The sequence below is a fragment of the Carassius carassius genome, chromosome 10, assembly GCF_963082965.1.
Source record: "Carassius carassius chromosome 10, fCarCar2.1, whole genome shotgun sequence".
Lineage (NCBI taxonomy): Eukaryota > Metazoa > Chordata > Actinopteri > Cypriniformes > Cyprinidae > Carassius > Carassius carassius.
In genome coordinates, this window is record NC_081764.1 from 11,590,476 (window position 1) to 11,610,162 (window position 19,687).

Sequence of the window (19,687 nt, forward strand, 5' to 3'; positions counted from 1 at the left end):
AACTTCTCATTCAAAGAGTTTTCTTTATTTTCATGACTATGAAAATTGTAGAGTCCCACTGAAGGCATCAAGGGCTATTTGACCAAGAAGGAGAGTGATGGGGTGCTGCGCCAGATGACCTGGCCTCCACAGTCACCGGACCTGAACCCAATCGAGATGGTTTAGGGGTGAGCTGGACCGCAGACAGAAGGCAAAAGGGCCAACAAGTGCTAAGCATCTCTGGGAACTTCTTCAAGACTGTTGGAAGACCATTTCAGGTGACTACCTCTTGAAGCTCATCAAGAGAATGCCAAGAGTGTGCAAAGCAGTAATCAAAGCAAAAGGTGGCTACTTTGAAGAACCTAGAATATGACATATTTTCAGTTGTTTCACACTTTTTTGTTATGTATATAATTCCATATATAATTCCACATGTGTTAATTCATAGTTTTGATGGCTTCAGTGTGAATCTACAATTTTCATAGTCATGAAAATAAAGAAAACTCTTTGAATGAGAAGGTGTGTCCAAACTTTTGGTCTGTACTGATTTCAAGATTTCAAGAGTTTTATTTGTCACATACCAAATTATATATAGCATACATAACCAGCAGTGAAATGTGAGTAAACCGTATATATACTGTATATATATCAGTGATGCGCGGGGTCAATGTATTAATAACCCGTACCCGACCGACGTTTTCAACTAACCCGCCCGCAAAAAGGAAAAGAAAATATTGTACCCGACCCGCTTCCTGACCCACATTCTTTAGAAGTAAATGCTCATCATAGCATCATTTGGCCATAGACGTAGGAACTAGGCAAAAAAAAAATCCTTATATTCTAATTTTGTCAAAAAATCGTCAATAAGCTCATAATTGATCAGAGCTCGTTAGCGGAGAGTGCATTTCTCCATATATTACGCTCCGCTCACTCATTCCATGGGGTCTCGCTCAACCCAGAATGGCCTGCTGGTTCGAAAATGCGAAAATGTTCGAAAGGTGCAAGTGATCCTGCCGGCGCCTCATTAAATTGTCTGCTATATATTTGCTTCTTATTTATAAAATACGGGCAATTGATTGATAAAACGTTGATAAAAATTAAGATACAATTTATACAAAACGAAAATCTTTTAAAAAGAGTTTTCTATAAAAGAAACTTAATGAAGTCGTCAAAATCATGTTTTACCAAAAACAGCGTCTTCACCTTTTCTCTTTCCGCCTCCATCTCTACCTGCAGACTGAGCTCGTGCATCATCTTCGCGCCAGTTATTTAGCCAATAAAGTGTAGGCCTATGTATTTCAAAATTGTGTCTAGTACAATATTAATTACAAAGGTTTACTTAGCATCTTCATTTCAAACGACCCGACTGTCCGCGACCTGAATATCATTAAAAATATTTTTGGATGACTTGTAACCGCGGGCACCTGCTCATTTTGGATCAACCCGCGCATCACTGATATATATATACTGTATATATATATATATATGTATATATATATATATATATATATATATATATATATATATATATATATATTAGACATTTGGTTAGAAATTTAGAATATATATATTTTTTAAGAACATCAGTCATCAGTTATCATCTCTGCTTTATAAACATTAACGAAAATCACAATTTGTTTAGTGGTTTTGAAAGAAGTCTCCTAATGTTCACAATGTCTGCATTTATTTAAAGAAAAATACAGTAAAACAGTCATATTTTAAATAATTACTACAACTGAAAATCATTGTTTTCTATTTTAATATATTTAAAAATGTAATTTCTTTCTGTAATGGCAAAGCTGCATTTTCAGCAGCCAATACTCCAGTCTTCAGTATCACATGATCCTTCAGAAATTATTCTTAATCTTGCTGAATTGGTTCTTAAGAAATATTTATTTATCACCATCAATTGTTGAAAATAGTTGTGCTGCTATATATATATATATATATATATATATAAAAACTAAAATTAGTATTTTTATTCAGCAAGGATGCACTAAATTGACATAAAAGTGAAAGAAAAGACATTTATACTGTTACAAATATATATATTTTTTTTATTTTATATAAATGCTGTTCATTAATTAAAAAAGAATCCTGAAAAGATGTATTATGGTTTCCACAAAAATATTAAGCAGCACAAACTGTGTTCAACATGTCAGTGACTACATCTGAATGGCTGTCAATTTAGAAAGATGCCCCCAGATAGACATCTACCCGCAGGGGCTAAGTGGGCCATGCTAACCAAACAAACCCTGACCCCTTGCCCCAATCCAGCCAGATAAGCTCAAACATATGCAAAATAGAGCAAAAACAGTGGCTATAAAATAAATGGATTGCTCAATGAAAATGGTCATTAAGCTGCAGAATTGCAGGCCAGCAGACTCAGCACTGAGCCATTCCTCTATCTTCTCAGCTTCACTCCTCATTAGAGATTGTCAATACAATCGACAGGGAGGAGATGTGATATGACTTATGACTTTATCCTCGTCATCTAGCCATTCCAACTTAAATCTTGACATTTCCAAGTGGTTATCTGCCCATAAGTCTGTGTTTGCATGATAGTAAAGGGAGCTGGCGTTTGATGGTCCGAACGCCACATTTATTCTGGTGTGAGTGTTGGCCTATCTGATTTATGTGCTCTCACTGTGCCGTGATTCAGCATATGGTATATACAGAGACTAAGAGATTAATGATCCCTGTGACCGCAGATGAGACAAAATGACTTAAAAGAGAAAAGAGGAGGAAGAGAAACTGTCAAGTGTCCTTCCCTTTGTATTTGGTGGGAGGCAGATCCTCACTATGAGCATGATGGGTAAAGTCAGTATAATTCATTAATGCTTGGAGTACTCATTACTGTCTCTTCACACTTTGAGAGAGCCATTACCTGCATAATAGAAGACTCCGTATAACACTGAGACCATTCCTCACTGAAAATTAATCATCCCATCCCAGACAAAAAAGGGAATTCTCTCGTTAAATATTAAGAAACTCCAGTACCATGAATTCTATTCTAATTTCCACCCCAGCCTACCTTGGAGATAAAGAAGTAAGATTGTAGTTCCTCTTCAGGAACTCGAGCTGCGTCGAGCGCTTTTGGGGAATGCCTTTGGCAAGAACAACTCTGAATATTGTGTGCAATCAGTCCAACGGAAGAGCGTGACGTCACAGGCGGCGTGACGTAGCGACCAGAAAGCTATAAAAGCACGTGCCACGCAGCTGGCTTCAGCTTCGCGTCTTTCAGCAAGCGCTCTGTGTGTGCATGTTCAAAAGTCTGTCTTGTAAGTCTTATTTAGTGTTGTCTGTCTCAATAAAGCAACATAATGCCTAAGAGCAAAGTTAAGACCAGACATATGAAGGGCGAAACCAAATCACGCTATAAATTGTGTGTTCCTCCCTGCCAACGCCACATCACGGCTGGGGATACACATGCGTGGTTTGCCTGGGGTCGAAGCACGCTGAGTCGGCTTTCGAGGGAGCTGACTGTCTGCATTGTGAACGATTGCAGATGCGGACGCTTCGATCCCGGAGGGCTCTCTTCGAGGAGGGAGCCTTCGCCAGTGTTCCCCGCGGTGCTGGCCCCGCTTCTGCCGAGGCAGAGCGGCTGCTGCACTCATGGGGTTCGCAGGTGGATCTGGCGGAGGGTATGGAGACGGGCCAGTCCTTATCTCCTTCCTCATCTGCCAGGTCCGGCGCCCAAACCATGGGTTCGGAAGCACGTTCGTCGGTTTCTTCCCCCCAGGGCGAGGGGTCGACACTCCACCTCTCTTCATCTGATGAGGTGGATGTGGAGACTGTTAGTAGGGATTCGCCACCCCTATCGCCCAGTATGAGGAGCTGTTGGAGGTGGTTACTCGTGCAGTTGATAAATTAAAAATCGAGTGGCCTGCAGAAAAAAAATATGAACCGCAGAAAAGTAAACTAGATGAGCGGTTTCTACGGCAGAGACAGCCTATGGGCTATGTGGCAGCAGGTCAGGCAGGGGGCATGCCTTCACACTATGGCCGTCCTCCAAGCATATCAGGCTGACCTGCTGAGAGATGTAGACGAGGTAGAGGGGATCAAGTACGACGATATTGCAGAGCTTAGACGGACCGCTGATCTCTCCCTCTGCGCCACCAAAGAGACCGCTCGCGCGATTGGGCGGTCTATGGCAGCCTTGGTGGCCGCGGAGAGGCATTTATGGCTGACCCTGTCTCAGATAAGAGAGCGTGACAGGGTCTGCCTCCTGGACGCCCCGCTTCAAGCCTCAGGCCTGTTCGGCGACACAGTCAATACCGTCGTCGACAGGTTCCAGGAGGCAAGCAAACAGGCGGCGGCGTTCTATAGTTTCCTCCCTCGTCGCTTTCGTGGGTTATCTGGGCGGGAGATACCCACGCCACAAGCGAGCTCCTCATACCGCGAGGCTCAAAAGCAGAGCGTCGCCACTCGTGCTCCCCCACTCCGGGACCGTGGGTCTAAGCGTCCCTCTGAGTCGGGGACTTCCAAAGCAAAATCAGATCTTCGTGCAATTATCGAAGCTAGGAAGTCCTCGACAAAGAGGTCCTGACGCCACAGGCGCAGTGACCATGAGGGTAGCCCCTACTGGGGTAGAGCGGTGTCCACTTCATTATACGGTGCCCGTCTCACCCCAGTGCCCTCTGGAGGCCGGTCTGCCAACCCTGCCAGTGTTTCAGGGCGCAGCGGTCTCCCCCGAGTGTCACTACCAGTTATGTCCGCCCGCGAGCGTAGCGGAGCTGGGAAACTCGCCACTCCTTCGGGGGCCTTTTACACCAGAGATCAGTCTCGAGAGACTGATTCCCTTAGTACATTATTTAGCAGCGTGGAAACTACTGCCAAATGTATCTCAATGGGTCCTGCACACAGTAGAATGAGGCTATTGTATTCAGTTCGGCCGTCCACCGCCGAGGTTCAATGGGGTTACACAGACAGTCGTCGGCCCCCAGCAGGCTCTGGTGATGGAACAAGAAGTGAATACCCTATTAAGGAAGGAAGCCATCGAGGTGGTCCCTCCTCTAGACAGGGAATCCGGGTTTTACAGCCGGTATTTCATAGTTCCAAAGAAGGATGGAGGGTTGCGTCCGATCTTAGACTTACGTCAATTAAACCTCTCAGTAATGTCACTGAAGTTCAAAATGCTCACTGTCAAACAGGTTGCAGCTCAAATCAGATCCGAGGACTGGTTTGTCACAATAGATCTCAAAGATGCATACTTCCACATATCCATCCTTCCACAACACAGGAAGTTTCTGAGGTTCGCTTTTGGGGGCAAAGCCTACCAATATCGAGTACTTCCCTTCGGCCTTGCACTCTCACCCCGCACGTTCACGAAATGTGTAGATGCGTCTCTGGTACCCCTCCGTATGCAGGGCATTCGCATTCTGAATTATATCGACGATTGGTTGATTTTAGCTCAGTCAAAGCAGATGGCGGTTCGACATCGAGGTGTCGTTCTCGTCCATATGGGGGAGCTGGGTTTGAGACTGAACGCCAAGAAGAGTGTACTTTCTCCAGTTCAGAGAACCACCTATCTAGGCTTAGTATGAAATTCGGCCACGATGCAGGCACGTATGTTTCCTGCTCGGATCGAGTCAAACCTTTCCTCAGTCAAGAGAGTCAGAGAAGGCCAGTCACTCACTGTCAAGCAGTTTCAGAGACTGTTAGGGCTCATGGCAGCTGCGTCCAACGTGATACCTTTTGGCCTCCTGCACATGAGACCCTACAGTGGTGGCTCAATACCAACGGGTTTTCCGCGAGGGGAAATCCATTCCGAACTATCAAGGTCACGCGGCGATACCTTCGTGCCTTAAACATATGGAAGAAACCTTGGTTCTTGAATCAGGGCCCGGTGCTGGGGTGCGATCATGAGTGGCCACCCTGCCCGCGGTCTGTGGAGCGGTCGCCATCTGACATGGCACATCAATTGTCTAGAAATGCTAGCAGTATATCGAGCATTGAGATATTTCCTCCCAGACCTGAGAGGCTGTCATGTGTTAGTGCGCACCGACAACACATCGGTGGTCTCTCATATCAATCACCAGGGAGGTCTGCGTTCACGCCCCTTATACAAGCTGGTACACCAGATCCTCCTGTGGTCCCAGGGCAAACTCCTCTCGTTAAGAGCAGTGTATATTCCTGGGAGATTGAATGTGGGAGCAGATATGCTGTCAAGACAGGGGCCGAGGCCCGGGGAATGGATGCTTCACCCCGAGGTGGTGAAGCAGATATGGCAGATATTTGGCAAAGCTCAGGTGGACCTCTTCGCGACTCGAGAGACATCGCAATGTTCCCTCTGGTTCTCTCTAGTTCACCCAGCTCCACTGGGACCAGATACCATGACACAGACTTGGCCGAGGCTCCGTCCGTACGCCTTTCCCCCCATCGCTCTGCTCCCGGGAGTTCTGGCGAGAGTACGCCGAGAAGGGGTCCGTCTGTTACTAGTAGCCCCGTTCTGGCCGGGCCGAGTATGGTTCGCAGATCTGATCTCTCTCCTCAACGGCTCTCCATGGGAGATTCCAATCAGGACAGATCTACTCTCTCAGGCGCAGGGCAAAATAATCCACCCTCGCCCGGAGCTGTGGAAGTTGTGGGGTGTGGCCCCTGAGGGGGCACAATTCATAGCTTCCGGTCTCTCAACTGAGGTTGTTGAGACCCTCCTCCAATCCAGAGCTCCCTCTATGAGGAAACTGTACGCCCTGAGGTGGAAACTCTTCACCTCATGGTGCAGAGACCGCCAGCTTGACCCTGTTAACTGCCTGGTTGGTACAGTTCTGGAGTTTCTACAAGCTAGGCTCTCTGCAGGGTTAACTCACTCCACCCTAAAGGTGTACGTGGCGGCCAAAGCTGCTTACACGTCCCTTTTGCTGGTCAGTCAGTGGGTAGGCACCCCCTAGTTACACGTTTCCTCCGTGGTGCACTGAGGCTGAGACCTCCAGTACGGTCCCGTATTCCCCCGTGGGATTTGGTTGTGTTATTAGAGGCTCTCTGCAAAGCTCCATTCGAGCCAATTCAAGATATTTCAGATAGACATCTGCCCCTTAAGACTGCCCTGTTACTGGCGATTACATCTCTAAAGAGAGTTGGAGACCTTCAGGCCCTCTCGGTGGCCCCTAACTACTTAGACTTTGCCCCTGGTATGGCTAAAGCATTCTTATACCCTCGAGCGGGTTATGTTCCTAAAGTTTCCTCTGTTACACCACAACCTATCATACTGCAGGCCTTCTGCCCTCCTCCCTTTCGGGAGCCAGACCAGGAGAAGCTAAATTTTATGTGTCCAGTGCGAGCACTGGACGCATACGTCCACAGAGCTGCCCTGTGGAGAAAATCTGACCAATTGCTTGTTTGCTACGGTCCTCCTAAAACGGGTTCCCCTGCCTCTAAGCAGACCCTTAGCCGTTGGATAGTCGAGGCTATCAACGTCTCCTATGAGTCCTCTGGTCTTCCCCTTCCTTTGGGAGCCAAGGCTCACTCTACGCAGGGTATGGCTGCCTCTAAGGCCTTTCTAGCAAGATTGCTTTCTAGCAATCTTGATATGCGAGCCGCTCCTGGCTCTTCTGTCCTCTTGCCTTAGCTGTGCTCTTCGGATACACACTAGGCAGGGGTTTGGTAGTCTGGCAGCGTTGGCACATCGTTCCCCAAAAGCGCTCGACGCAGCTCGAGTTCCTGAAGAGGAACGTCCCTAGGTTACAAATGTAACCCTAGTTCCTCGAAGGAACGAGGCGCTGCGTCACAGAGCCATACTCCCGGCACCCCTGCCAGCGCTTGCTTCCCTATTTGAAGCTGAAGCCAGCTGCGTGGCACGTGCTTTTATAGCTTCTTGGTCGCTACGTCACCCCGCCTGTGACGTCACGCTCTTCCGTTGGACTGATTGCACACAATATTTAGAGTTGTTCTTGCCAAAGGCGTTCCCCAAAAGTGCTCGACGCAGCGTCTCGTTCCTTCGAGGAACTAGGGTTACATTCGTAACCTAGGGACGTTTTGTTTCAAAATCTAGTGACCAGCCTACAGAGGCAAAATTCAAGCAGCACTGCATGTATTCTTTGTGAATTACGTAAAAAAGTCTTTATATTTAATTCAGTATGAATAATGGTTCAATGTAGTTTAAAACTGATTTTAACACATTTTATTAGCTAAGCAACATGTTAACGCCAAACTCTATTTAAATCATCTGCGAGGCAAGTTTCCTCTGTGCTTTCCAAGAAGACTGCTATTTATATGATGCATGGAGTTGCTGCCTATGTAGAGCTTTTCAAATCGGTCACTTCCAATGTCCCATTTCAGTTAATGCAGTAGGCAGCTGACAGCCTCACTAGGTTATAGAACAGAGCAGGTATCTCCAGTAAGAGGGAAAAAAGACTGCACAATGTCATTGTGCATGTGATTCTACACCTTCTGACAGTAAACAAGCAGAAACAAAAGAAGTAGTACAGAAGTTACTCACAGTTGACTGTGACTCTCACGGTCTTGGTATCGGGTGAAGCAATGTCGTTTTCAGCGCCGCACTCATAGTCCCCTGCTTGATCCCGAGTGATGCCTGTGATATTTAAATACTCCCCACTTTCGTACTTCCTGGCTGTGAACATAAGAAAATAAACAAGCACAATCCTTCAGAAATGTTCTTTTGCAGGCATGTATTAATGGCTAAATGCTTAAAGGTACAAGCACCATTGAGTCTCAACAGCCAGGAAAAGAAGCCCAGGTGCACCCAGAAAACTTAAAAAAAGCTTTATTAAGGCACATAATTGCTTTTGCAGACTCCCCTGTGAGTCTGATTCACACAGGGATGAATATTGTTGGCGTCAAATACTGTGAGGAAATCAGAACTGTGCCAATATGACAAATATGACTTGTTTGTTGAGTAATGAGAGGCAATATAGCACAGCGTGGGGATGCCATGCTTCTATTGGACTGAAAACCTCCCCAGGTTATCTAGACCAGGATCCAACCTTATTGTAATTTTCCTCAGTGAAACCTATTTATATCCCACTTTACAGAGAGGTGAATCTTTCTCATGGTACAGAGAGGTAAATCCTGGCATACGGATGAGAAGTCTCTGACTCAGCAAAACCCCACAGAATAATAATAAAAAAAAAGCACACAGAGCTTTTTTTTTTTTAAAAAAAAAAAGGAGGATGGGAAAGCTTTAGAAGGGGTGTGTTTTTACCAAGTCTTTTGTAAAGCATCACAGAGCTTCAAGTTCAGACATTAAGAAAGCTTAAGGGACAGTTCACCCAAAAATGAAAACTCTGTCATCATGTACTCATCCTCATGTCATTCCAAACCTGTATAATTTTCTGGTCGCATTTTACCATGCAGTTACAAAGAATAAATAGGGATTGGAAGTTAAAAAATAAAAATTTTGTGGTTTACTCACTATAGTATAGCAAATCTTCTGATAGATTTGTATTTCAAACAGATGGATGTTTATGTTGTTTTTTGCTGATATCTCTGTCCAGTGAGCTGTTAACAGCGGATACCAGATTACTGAGCCAGTCGAGCTTGAGAACCTGATCAATCTGAGTCAACAAAGTATCATTCAGTTTGTTTTGGTAACTAGATCATCTGATTCATTGAGAGGATCTGACTTTAAAGATCGATTCTTTCACAAATCAGATATCGCCTCCTCTTTCATAATCTTAAATGCTGATCTGTTCCTTGCACAAATATCATTCTGACTAGCTGCTACAACACTGATAGAAACACAAGAGCTTAAAAATGATTAAATTATTTTGTAATTTGCATAAATATGAGTGTGTTGCATAAAAATAATTACATCTGTATACAGGGTATAGGCGACAGAGGGGGCTGGCACAATTTGAGGGGTGGCCATGTAGAGTTTTTTTTTGGGGGGGGGGTGCTGCTTTGTTAGTAAAACAATCTGATATATGTACAATTTACACTTATATCATATAACTTATACTAACTCTAACTTATACTTAACTCTAGTTTGATAAATTGGGTGTTTGTCAATGATTGCATGCAGTCGAAGATTCATGTTTAGCTCTGTAAAATAACCTACTGGTAGCTCTGTAGGTTTGCTGTATAGGCCTATAGCTAAAATATTGCAATTACAAACACACAATATAATATTTTAAGTTACTTCCATTTCTGAAAAAATAAATAAATAAAAAAAATGTAGGCCTAGTAATTGATGTCATAAATACACAAGCCTAATTTTTTTTTAATTATTCATCGTACATCCCAAAAAAAAAAAAAACATTTGCAATCAAGACTTAAAAAACAAAGTTTAAGTCAGAAGTGAATTTAAACCAGATATGGCTCAGACTCTGTTGCTATCTGGAAAGCCATGCATAAGAATAGCTTACTAATGTAAATTTGTTAACCCACAGTAGCACATTTTAACCAATTAATCGCATATTTTCGTTTTCTTCATGCTTTTAAAAATACACCAAAAATAATATATATATATATATATATATATATATATATATATATATATATATATATATATATATATATATATATATAATTTTTTTTTTGGAGTAGGCTCAAAAAACAAAGTCTCTTACAAGTTGCATTTTCAGAAATAATAATGGCAGGCCTAATAATGTTTTAATGTACCAACATTATGAATACTGTAAGATGTTTTAGTTCTGTCTCTCTTTACAGTAAATCCTTTAAATTGAACTGTATCAGAACAGAACAAGATTTAAAATATATATATATAATTCTAATGGATAAATATAGTTGCAGTAGCTATAATAATACAGGTTTAGCAATAAGCAAGAAAAAATTAAATGAAACGTAAAGGAAAAGTTGGGATAACCTCTCTAATTAGCCACAAGTCCAAATGTGTCCATATTTGCGATGTAGCATTTGAAGCTAAACTATTAGCCTAATTATTACGTAAAATAGGCTTTGTAGTTCACGCGCATTCCAGTATCGATGGAAATATATCATAATGAGCAAAAATATTCCACAGTGGACCGGTGTTCACACCGAACGTCTGCACTGTTTCCAATAAATGCAGTATACTGTAGTGTGCCTGTAGTGCCACCCACTACAGAGACGGCATGGTGCAGAGGTGAGGGGGAACAGTGACCGAGTTGGCCGGGTCGGGCCCCCTCTGACCCCACTGTGGCACAGACGCTGTCTGTATAGCAGGTAACAAAATGAACAACTGAGCAAAACAGTTTTCTTTGGCATTATTAAGGAACTGACTAAGATGTGTATCTGAGCTGACAAGGTGCTATTTGGCTCCCAATGCTTTACAAATGAACAGAGGCAAAGACTGTAAAATAGGATAAATTGTATCAAACATATTCATGCAAAACAACCCATATTTGCCTATACAAGATGAAAAGGACATCAGAGCAAAGGAAGTGAATAGTATGAGATCTTTCACCCATAACCTTTTTTTCCACTATTAAAACTACATGGTGTATGATTAACAGCTAATAGGCTTTGACAAAAGACCAAATATAAGATTTAAGCCAAGTGGTATATTGCATGCTTTTCTTAGAAAGTATTTGGTATGTAAAATGTATAAAATAAAAATATTAGATGAAAATCATAAATGTTCCCTTGGCAAATGACAAAAGTTGAAGGTGAAGTTCTAAACTAAAATAAAAATAAACTAAACATAAATATAAAAATAATTATAATAAAAATGACAAAACCAAATAATAAAATGACTAAAACTAATGTTAAAAATAATACATAAAAACAAAATACTAAAATAAAACTCTTCTGATATACAGTGTCACCAAAATGTATGAACGCAAATGCATTCGACTGCAAAATGCCAAACAATTATATTTAAATAAAAATAACATATATGTCTCAATATCTTATTGAAATAACATAATTTTAACAAGGTGCTAGAACACCTTTGTGAAGTGTGAACGTGAAGAAAACTGACTTCAACCTCGAGTCCAGCTAGTCCCAATATTACAAAAATAGCCAAGAAAAGTGTAGTTTTTGAGAAAAGCCATTTATTTACAGATATCACTTGGTTTGAGCTTTTGCACCTAATGAAATGAAAACCACACACATTTATCTGTGTATACTTTTTCAAGGCAAACTGTGTATTTTAAATCACAGCAATGCCAGTCATCACATTAATAAAACAACTGTTCCAAGGTAAAAGGCGAACTTACAAAATTAACAAACATTGTCTACGACATACCATATTTCTTCCTCGAGCTAAACACCAGAGGGATCTTTATCAGTGATTAACTCATTCCATAATGCCCCAACTTCAGTGATTTATTTTCGTTTTCCTAACAGAGACTTCACAATAAATCATCATTTATCTTACTGATTACACCAAAAGAGGAAATTAACATGGTTTAGTGACATTTAATAAAGAATGGATTCCTTTGTGAAATCAACCTTTGTTATGTAAACCAAATAGTTTGCTATAAAAAAAACCCCCAAAAAACACAAACTGGAGCATTTTAGAGGCACACAGATTAAGTGCCTGAAATGTATTCTGTGTAAATTTGCCCCTTATAATCCACAATCTCGACTGCCTCCCGTATTGTGCATGTTAAGAGTTATTTGAAAAGCTCAAGACAGACTTGTCGTAGCCACTGGGAAATGTCACTCCAACCAAATTAGCCAAATCACAGCCAGGTTAATCTAGGATTCCACACTGTTCTGTGCTAAGTGCAGTCACAGTAAGCACTTTCAAACATTGTGTGGAGGGCACAAAGTACATTTCCTTGAAGTCTGCCTGCTGCTGATATGATGAGCTCTGGTGAAGAATGCATTATGGGCTATGGTGGCAGTTCTCTGTATATCTCTTCTGTTAACCCATGAGAGAATATTGCGGCAGCCCAAATGTTGCATTATAAGAGGCTTCCCCCAGACATTCATTGAGTTGTCAGCAATGAACCATCAACCATCATTCAACCGCCACACATACTTGCTCGCTCGCTCGATCGTGCACACAAAACGCACATGCACCTGAACCGCCTCCACTTTTCTATTCCCGGTATCTCACCTTAACCCTGATAGCCTCCGCATTGTCCCAAAGTGCCCCAAAACAATTGCTGAATATCTATCCAAGCACTTTTTAAGAGCTGGTCATTGTATTGAAACAATTTGGCGATGTTTAGACAGACTGTCAGTGCCGAGTACAGAGCTATTGTTCAGGAAACAAAAACCAGAGTAAAGACAATATCGGGAGGCAGAGGCATGAACAAAAGATTGACAAAGGACAATTGAACGCTTCTCTGTAGCCTTATCATATGAGGAAAAAAATCTAATCTGAAGTGTTATAGTCAACTATTTGAAAGGTCAGAGTTCCTTATATCCCGAGGTCTTAAATCACAATGGAAAAAGCTTATGAAAGCATGTTTGGGATCAAGCTTGCTGGGCCAGGCTGTAAAGAAAGCATGAGGCCGCCCTGTAACCTCAATATATCTCCATATAGAGTTTTACTTTAAACTTTTTTCATCTTCATCTAATCTACAGCATTTGCAATCATGTCTGTAAAGCAATTTTAAATGTCCTGAGTACCGAAAGTGTTAAAAAAGTGTGATTTAAAGCTTCGACAAAGAACTCCACATTTAAAGTTCTTTAGCTCTCATTTAAAACCTACAGCGGTGAGAGAGTGTGCTGTATACTTGCGAGTCAATCCAACATGATCATATGTAATTTGTGGTTCTAGCACATATATGTTTTAGAAATTGAAGCGTATATTATTGACGGCAACTAAAACAAGCATTTTGCTTATGAACAGCTTAGTAACATATCATTAATTATTGAATTAATGGAATTAATAGGTTGATTTTATTGTATTTAATCGATGGCATTAAATATGTTCAACTGCATCACATTTACTTGCATTTATGCAATCTGACATTTTATCAGTTTCATTCTGTACTGTATCATAGTAAAATGTGATTATACAAATATATATTTACAGTACAGACCAAAAGTTTGGACACACCTTCTCATTCAAAGAGTTTTCTTTATTTTCATGACTATGAAAATTGTAGATTCACACTGAAGGCATCAAAACTATGAATTAACACATGTGGAATTATATATGGAATTATATACATAACAAAAAAGTATGAAACAACTGAAAATATGTCATATTCTAGGTTCTCCAAAGTAGCCACCTTTTGCTTTGATTACTGCTTTGCACACTCTTGGCATTCTCTTGATGAGCTTCAAGAGGTAGTCACCTGAAATGGTCTTCCAACAGTCTTGAAGGAGTTCCCCGAGAGATGCTTAGCACTTGTTGGCCCTTTTGCCTTCTGTCTGCGGTCCAGCTCACCCCTAAACCATCTCGATTGGGTTCAGGTCCGGTGACTGTGGAGGCCAGGTCATCTGGCGCAGCACCCCATCACTCTCCTTCTTGGTCAAATAGCCCTTGATGCCTTCAGTGTGACTCTACAATTTTCATAGTCATGAAAATAAAGAAAACTCTTTGAATGAGAAGGTGTGTCCAAACCTTTGGTCTGTACTGTATATTATGAAGGATTCATGCTGTGAAATTATGTTTCTAAAGTTTTAGATGATGTCAGTACATCCATATTGTATGCTTTGCACTAAAATCAGAAAAATCTGTCATCATTTACTCACCCTCATATCCTTCCAAACCCGCAAGACTTTGGTTAGTCTTCCAAACATAAATTCTGTTATTTTTAATTAAATCCGAAAGGCTTCTGTCTATTCATTGAAAGTTCATGTAATCAAATCTTAAAAAATCCAAACGTTATAAAGGCATTGTAAAATGAATACATAAGAATTGATTGTTAATCCAAGACTCTAAAAAATCTGGGCACAATGTACTGTATTAATTTAATTTGTATTAATTATTATTATTTTTTTTACCTGTATTTAGATTTTTGTACTTCATTGCGTCCGTAAAATTAATGTCCTGGTAATGAGCTGCCAGTACATTTTTTGTTATTTAACAGATTTACTTCTTTCAGTGAAGTCTTGTATATAGATATGATTGCTTTATATGATTAACTTTTTTATTCCATATTAAAAATTCCATGTTTACCATTTGTGATTTAGAATATCATTAGAATTATATTATATATATATATAATAAAAATATCTTAATGTGTTTCAAAGATTAACCAAAGTCTTATGGGTTTTAAGCGACATGAGGGTAAGTAAATTCGTTTTTTATTTACATTTTTTTTTTTTTGAGCTATCTCTATGAGCATACTAATGAGATCCAGCTGCTCAGTCAAGTACCATTTACAACAAATGCTTCTTGGGGACCAAACCTTTGAGTCAGATTGAAATCTGTTCATCATTACAAGTCAGAGGTCTTTGAGAGGTCTTAAATGCATGTCTTTAAAAGGTCTTTAAGAGTAAAAACCCAATTTATATTGATGAAAAATCTATATTCTAAGTCATAATGAGAGGCACAGTAGTCAAAGTTCTGATGACACACACACACAAGAAATTATCGAGGCCAACTGCACTTAAGAGTATTTCAGCAATTAAATCTAGTGGCCCTAGGTTGCAGGTTCAACCTCCTCCAGCGTCATTCAATAACTACTGGAAATCACAGACCAGGAGCTGCTGTCATTACAGCGCTGATGATTACCATAGTGCTGCCATATGTGCACCAAATACTGTTATATGTGATGGTTTGTAATAATGAATTTAGACTGAACATATTGGCTTGTCCAGAGAGAGAGAATTTATATATATATAATGTCAGCATGTGAATCGTTGACAATATCACAGCAAATATTTACAAATTTTCAGTACATCAAAACCTACAGTGGCAGAGGTAACAATATTTTTAAAAAGTTTATACTGTCACTTAGCCTGAAGAAGAATAGTCCAGACAAATGACTTTTGGGGCAGACTGAAAAAGTAAAAGTTCACCATATGCAGGAGGGTTGTCTAAGGACTTTTTATTACTAATGCACTTATCGTCTGGTTTGAAGTGTTTCTATAATTTGAAGTATCCTACCTTTGGTAAATAGTGGTTTCATGACACTTCAAAGTCTTTTGATCAGAATCTCAAAAAAGCAATTCAATCACAAAATACACTAGAGAAATAAATAAATATGGCAGTCCAAAGATAAGTGAAGCTGACTTCAATAAAAATCCACAAGCACTCAAAAAAACTGCTGTGCACAGAATTTTCAATTCGCTTTGAAAATGTGCCAAATTATATTTTTTTATATATATTATTTATTTTATTTTATTTTTGGTTTAACAGCTGAATATAAACTATGAAAAGTAAAGTTGAGGTTGACAGGGGCGGACTGGCCATCGGGAGCACCGGGACATTTCCCGGTGGCCTGACGGTCATTCTGGCCTGCCGGCTGCCGCTGTGCAGTCGATCAGACTGACGTGCAATAGGCTGTTATGCAACTGCAAATTAATTGACGGTCTTATGAATCTACGAATCAGGCGATCGCGGACTGAAAATGACACCACCACATGACCAAACATCAGCGAAGCACTGCCTAATTGGCTATATCCAGAGGCTTTATCTTAGAAAATCGCGCAAAAATAAAAATGGAGTGTAAATGCAAAGGAGGAGCAGAGAGGGAACATATAAAAATGAGAAAAGCCCTGGCCACAGACGCAGCAAGTTGCTTCAAAATCCCAGCCATGTTTGCCAGTAAGGGATCAGGTCGGTCAGAATTACATTTATATTTACTAGGGATGGGATGGTTCACTGAAAAAAACCAAACCGTTCAGTTTAGCACACACTGTTCAGCACGCGCTGGGACCGCTGTTCAACTTAAATCTGACAAAGCATCTGTAATATGGTTTACTATAAATAACACGTAAAACAAACAGGGTTCAGCTAATATATGTTTCTGCTGATGGAAGCACATTCTGGATTCCCAGACATTACAACAGCGATGAAAAAAAAAAAAAAAACCTCTACAAATCATTCACTCTTGTTCAATACGAACACTGTATCAGTGCATTCTCTTAAAGTGACAGTCTTTATATTAATCGAACAGCAACAACAAAGAAATCACTCACTGCTCTTGATTAAAAAGCTTTTTTTTACTTTAATAAAGAATAATCTTTAATTTATAGTCCAAATGCAATGCTGTTTTATATTTGATTAATTTAATTTCTGTACCGAAAACTAATGCAAGACCTACCTAAAAAAACCCTGAAAGTCAGTTTATTTTAATTTGTATCTTTACTCTATTGTATTTATTTGTGCTGTTGCTTGTAGTTAGAATATTCTTAATGATATGACAATATATATATATATATATATTTTTTTTTTTCTGAAAGTATAGTTTTTCCATAAACATAGCACATACAACGGTACCGAAACCGTGACTCTAAAACCGTGAAACAAACTGTGAAAAAGTTTAACTGTTCCACCCTAATATTTACATAATCATTTGGCAGACGGACGCTTTCTTTCAAAGCGACTTACAATAGATATAATAAAAAAAAAAAAAAAAAAAAAAAAATATATATATATATATATATATATATATATATATTAAAAATGTATATAATGATATATGTTTTAAAAGAGCATCTTAATGACAAACTAGCACACTGTTTTACATATGGGGATACAGTATTTTTTATTTTTTATAAAAAAAAATTTAAATTGACCAGAAATTGATTTTCCATTTCTAGCTTACTATATGTAGCCTAGTGTACAATGCTTATTTAGTTTGAAGGTGACGAAGGAAGCAACAGTAGCACTAGTGCAGCTAGTGCTCCTGCTGTTGAACAAGAGAGGGTGGACAGTTCAGCTTTTGAGTCAGAGCAGGAACCTTCAGGTAAAGTTTAAGCTATTAGCAAAACTAAACATGCTGGCTATACTCTTAAAAATATGTGCTTTTATGATTTATAAGGTCATCAGTAGTAGGACTGTGATCATTGGAACATACAATTGATGGCTGCATAATTAATATAGATTATTGAAAGTGCTTATTTGCATAGAAACTCAATGTGCAGAGTGAGAGAGAGGGGGATTAAGGAAAGATGATAGAGACAGCTTATGCCTTGATACTTTGATTTATTTTTTAAGTATAACCCAATTCAAACAACTGAAAGAGCCAAAGAGTTTAGCAGTCTGGTGGACACATGAATTGGGTGGTGGTGACTGCAAGCAACAGAGGTGGCCTGGGGTGGAGTCAAATTCCCGGCCTGATTTACTGTCCCAGTCCGCCACTGCTTCTGAGCCTCTAAACTGCAACATGAACACTCATGAAAACCTTAGAAAGACATTCCTACTGTGTTTTAGTCAATCTCATATTCTCCCTCACTTGCAATTGCATTGGAATGTATTTTAACTGATTTAAACTCACCTGATGGGGAGATGTGTTTCCAAGAGATTTTGGGCTCTGGTTTCCCACTGGCTGAGCAGATGAGTGAAACATTGCTGCCTTCATTTACCGTAATGTCCGATGAAATGTCATAGATTTTGGGAGGAACTGTGAAACAAAACAAACAGTTAGATTGGATCTAGAAAGTCGTGTATGTGAACAACAACAACAACACCCATACAGTTTCAGATGTACCCAACACAAAAATCATTTTCATTGTTACAGCAGGACCGAACCCCACAAAAATATTTCATTTGTTTTTAGAATGATACTCTGAGAATGTGTGCCAAATTGCATGGAAATCTGTCATTTTATTAAGGAATTACAGTCATTTACATAAGACCACACCTGATGTACCTGTGATCGCCATTTAAATGGAAATATCAAAATGTTTTAGATAATTATTGACACTGGGGAGTCCAGAAAATCTTATTCTTATGGTTTCATTCTGACAGGATGAAAATCCTAGGATTAGCCTAGTTCACAACTGTAATTATAAACTCTAAGTGTAATCTGATTTAATAAATGATAATATGGGTATGCCTAAATCATAAGGCAAGGAGCGTGATGATGTAAAATGTTTCATGAAGCACAACCAAAAACTATAAAGCGTTTCTACTCTCTACCATGGTTTTGTATTTATTTTCCATAATATGATATGATTCCCAGAATTTCCTGCTTGGACCTCTTGTTGTAATCAAACATCTGATTTGGAATGCTTCATGGAACTTTAGTTAACATTTTGGTGATGAAACTATAGCATTTTTCTGGTAGACATATAGAAGGCAACTAGATACTTTTGCATGATATTATGGGTCATATTGCATCTCACATTCACTACAAACTAAAAGAAAAAAACCTAGATGCAAATCTGTCTTTATCCTACCTTTCATCACACAGGCCCTCTACTCTTTCTCAAAACCACCACTGTCAGTTGTCAAGGGGTTTATGAATAAATGTCTGACCTCCTATGCTTTCCTATAAAAAGAAAAGGCAATAAATGTCAAGAGTCTGCAAAATCAGCTATTCCCTTTGAGGTTTGCCTGTGATTCTGTGCCAAATTGTTTGAAGTGCATTGCATATAACTAGCCAGGTTCTGATTCTTTGACTCCCTCCTTCCAATATAATATTCTAAACACCATGCATTTCCTGAAGACCGATATATAATGACCAAACTTTCTCAAGAGCTATTTATATGTTATTCTCAAACAGTAAACGGAATTGTAATTAACATATATTTTACTGAAATGTCAATTAATAGTTCTCCTAACAGGCAGAATCCCCACTGCATCCATGCATAACCAGAAACAATATATATAATCATGAATAATTGCTATTATAGAATTAGAAATACTTGTCTGGGGAAAACAAGACACCGACAAAAACAAAATAAAATCCTTTGAAGCATACAGAAGAGAGCTTTCAAGTTTTCAAAG

The 19,687-nt window shown here is 39.8% G+C and overlaps 1 protein-coding gene across 3 annotated transcripts in view; it reads right to left on the minus strand.

Annotated features, from left to right (window-relative positions):
* LOC132151804 (neuronal growth regulator 1-like) overlaps positions 1-19,687 on the minus strand; it is a 135,612-nt gene that overhangs the window by 73,974 nt on the left and 41,951 nt on the right. For all 3 annotated transcript variants that reach the window (XM_059560179.1, XM_059560178.1, XM_059560180.1), the window contains exons 3-4: positions 18,234-18,359; positions 8,420-8,551 (exon numbers count right to left, since the gene is read on the minus strand). In XM_059560179.1, coding sequence (XP_059416162.1) covers positions 8,420-8,551; positions 18,234-18,359 — 258 coding nt within the window. The remainder of the gene's footprint in view (positions 1-8,419; positions 8,552-18,233; positions 18,360-19,687) is intronic.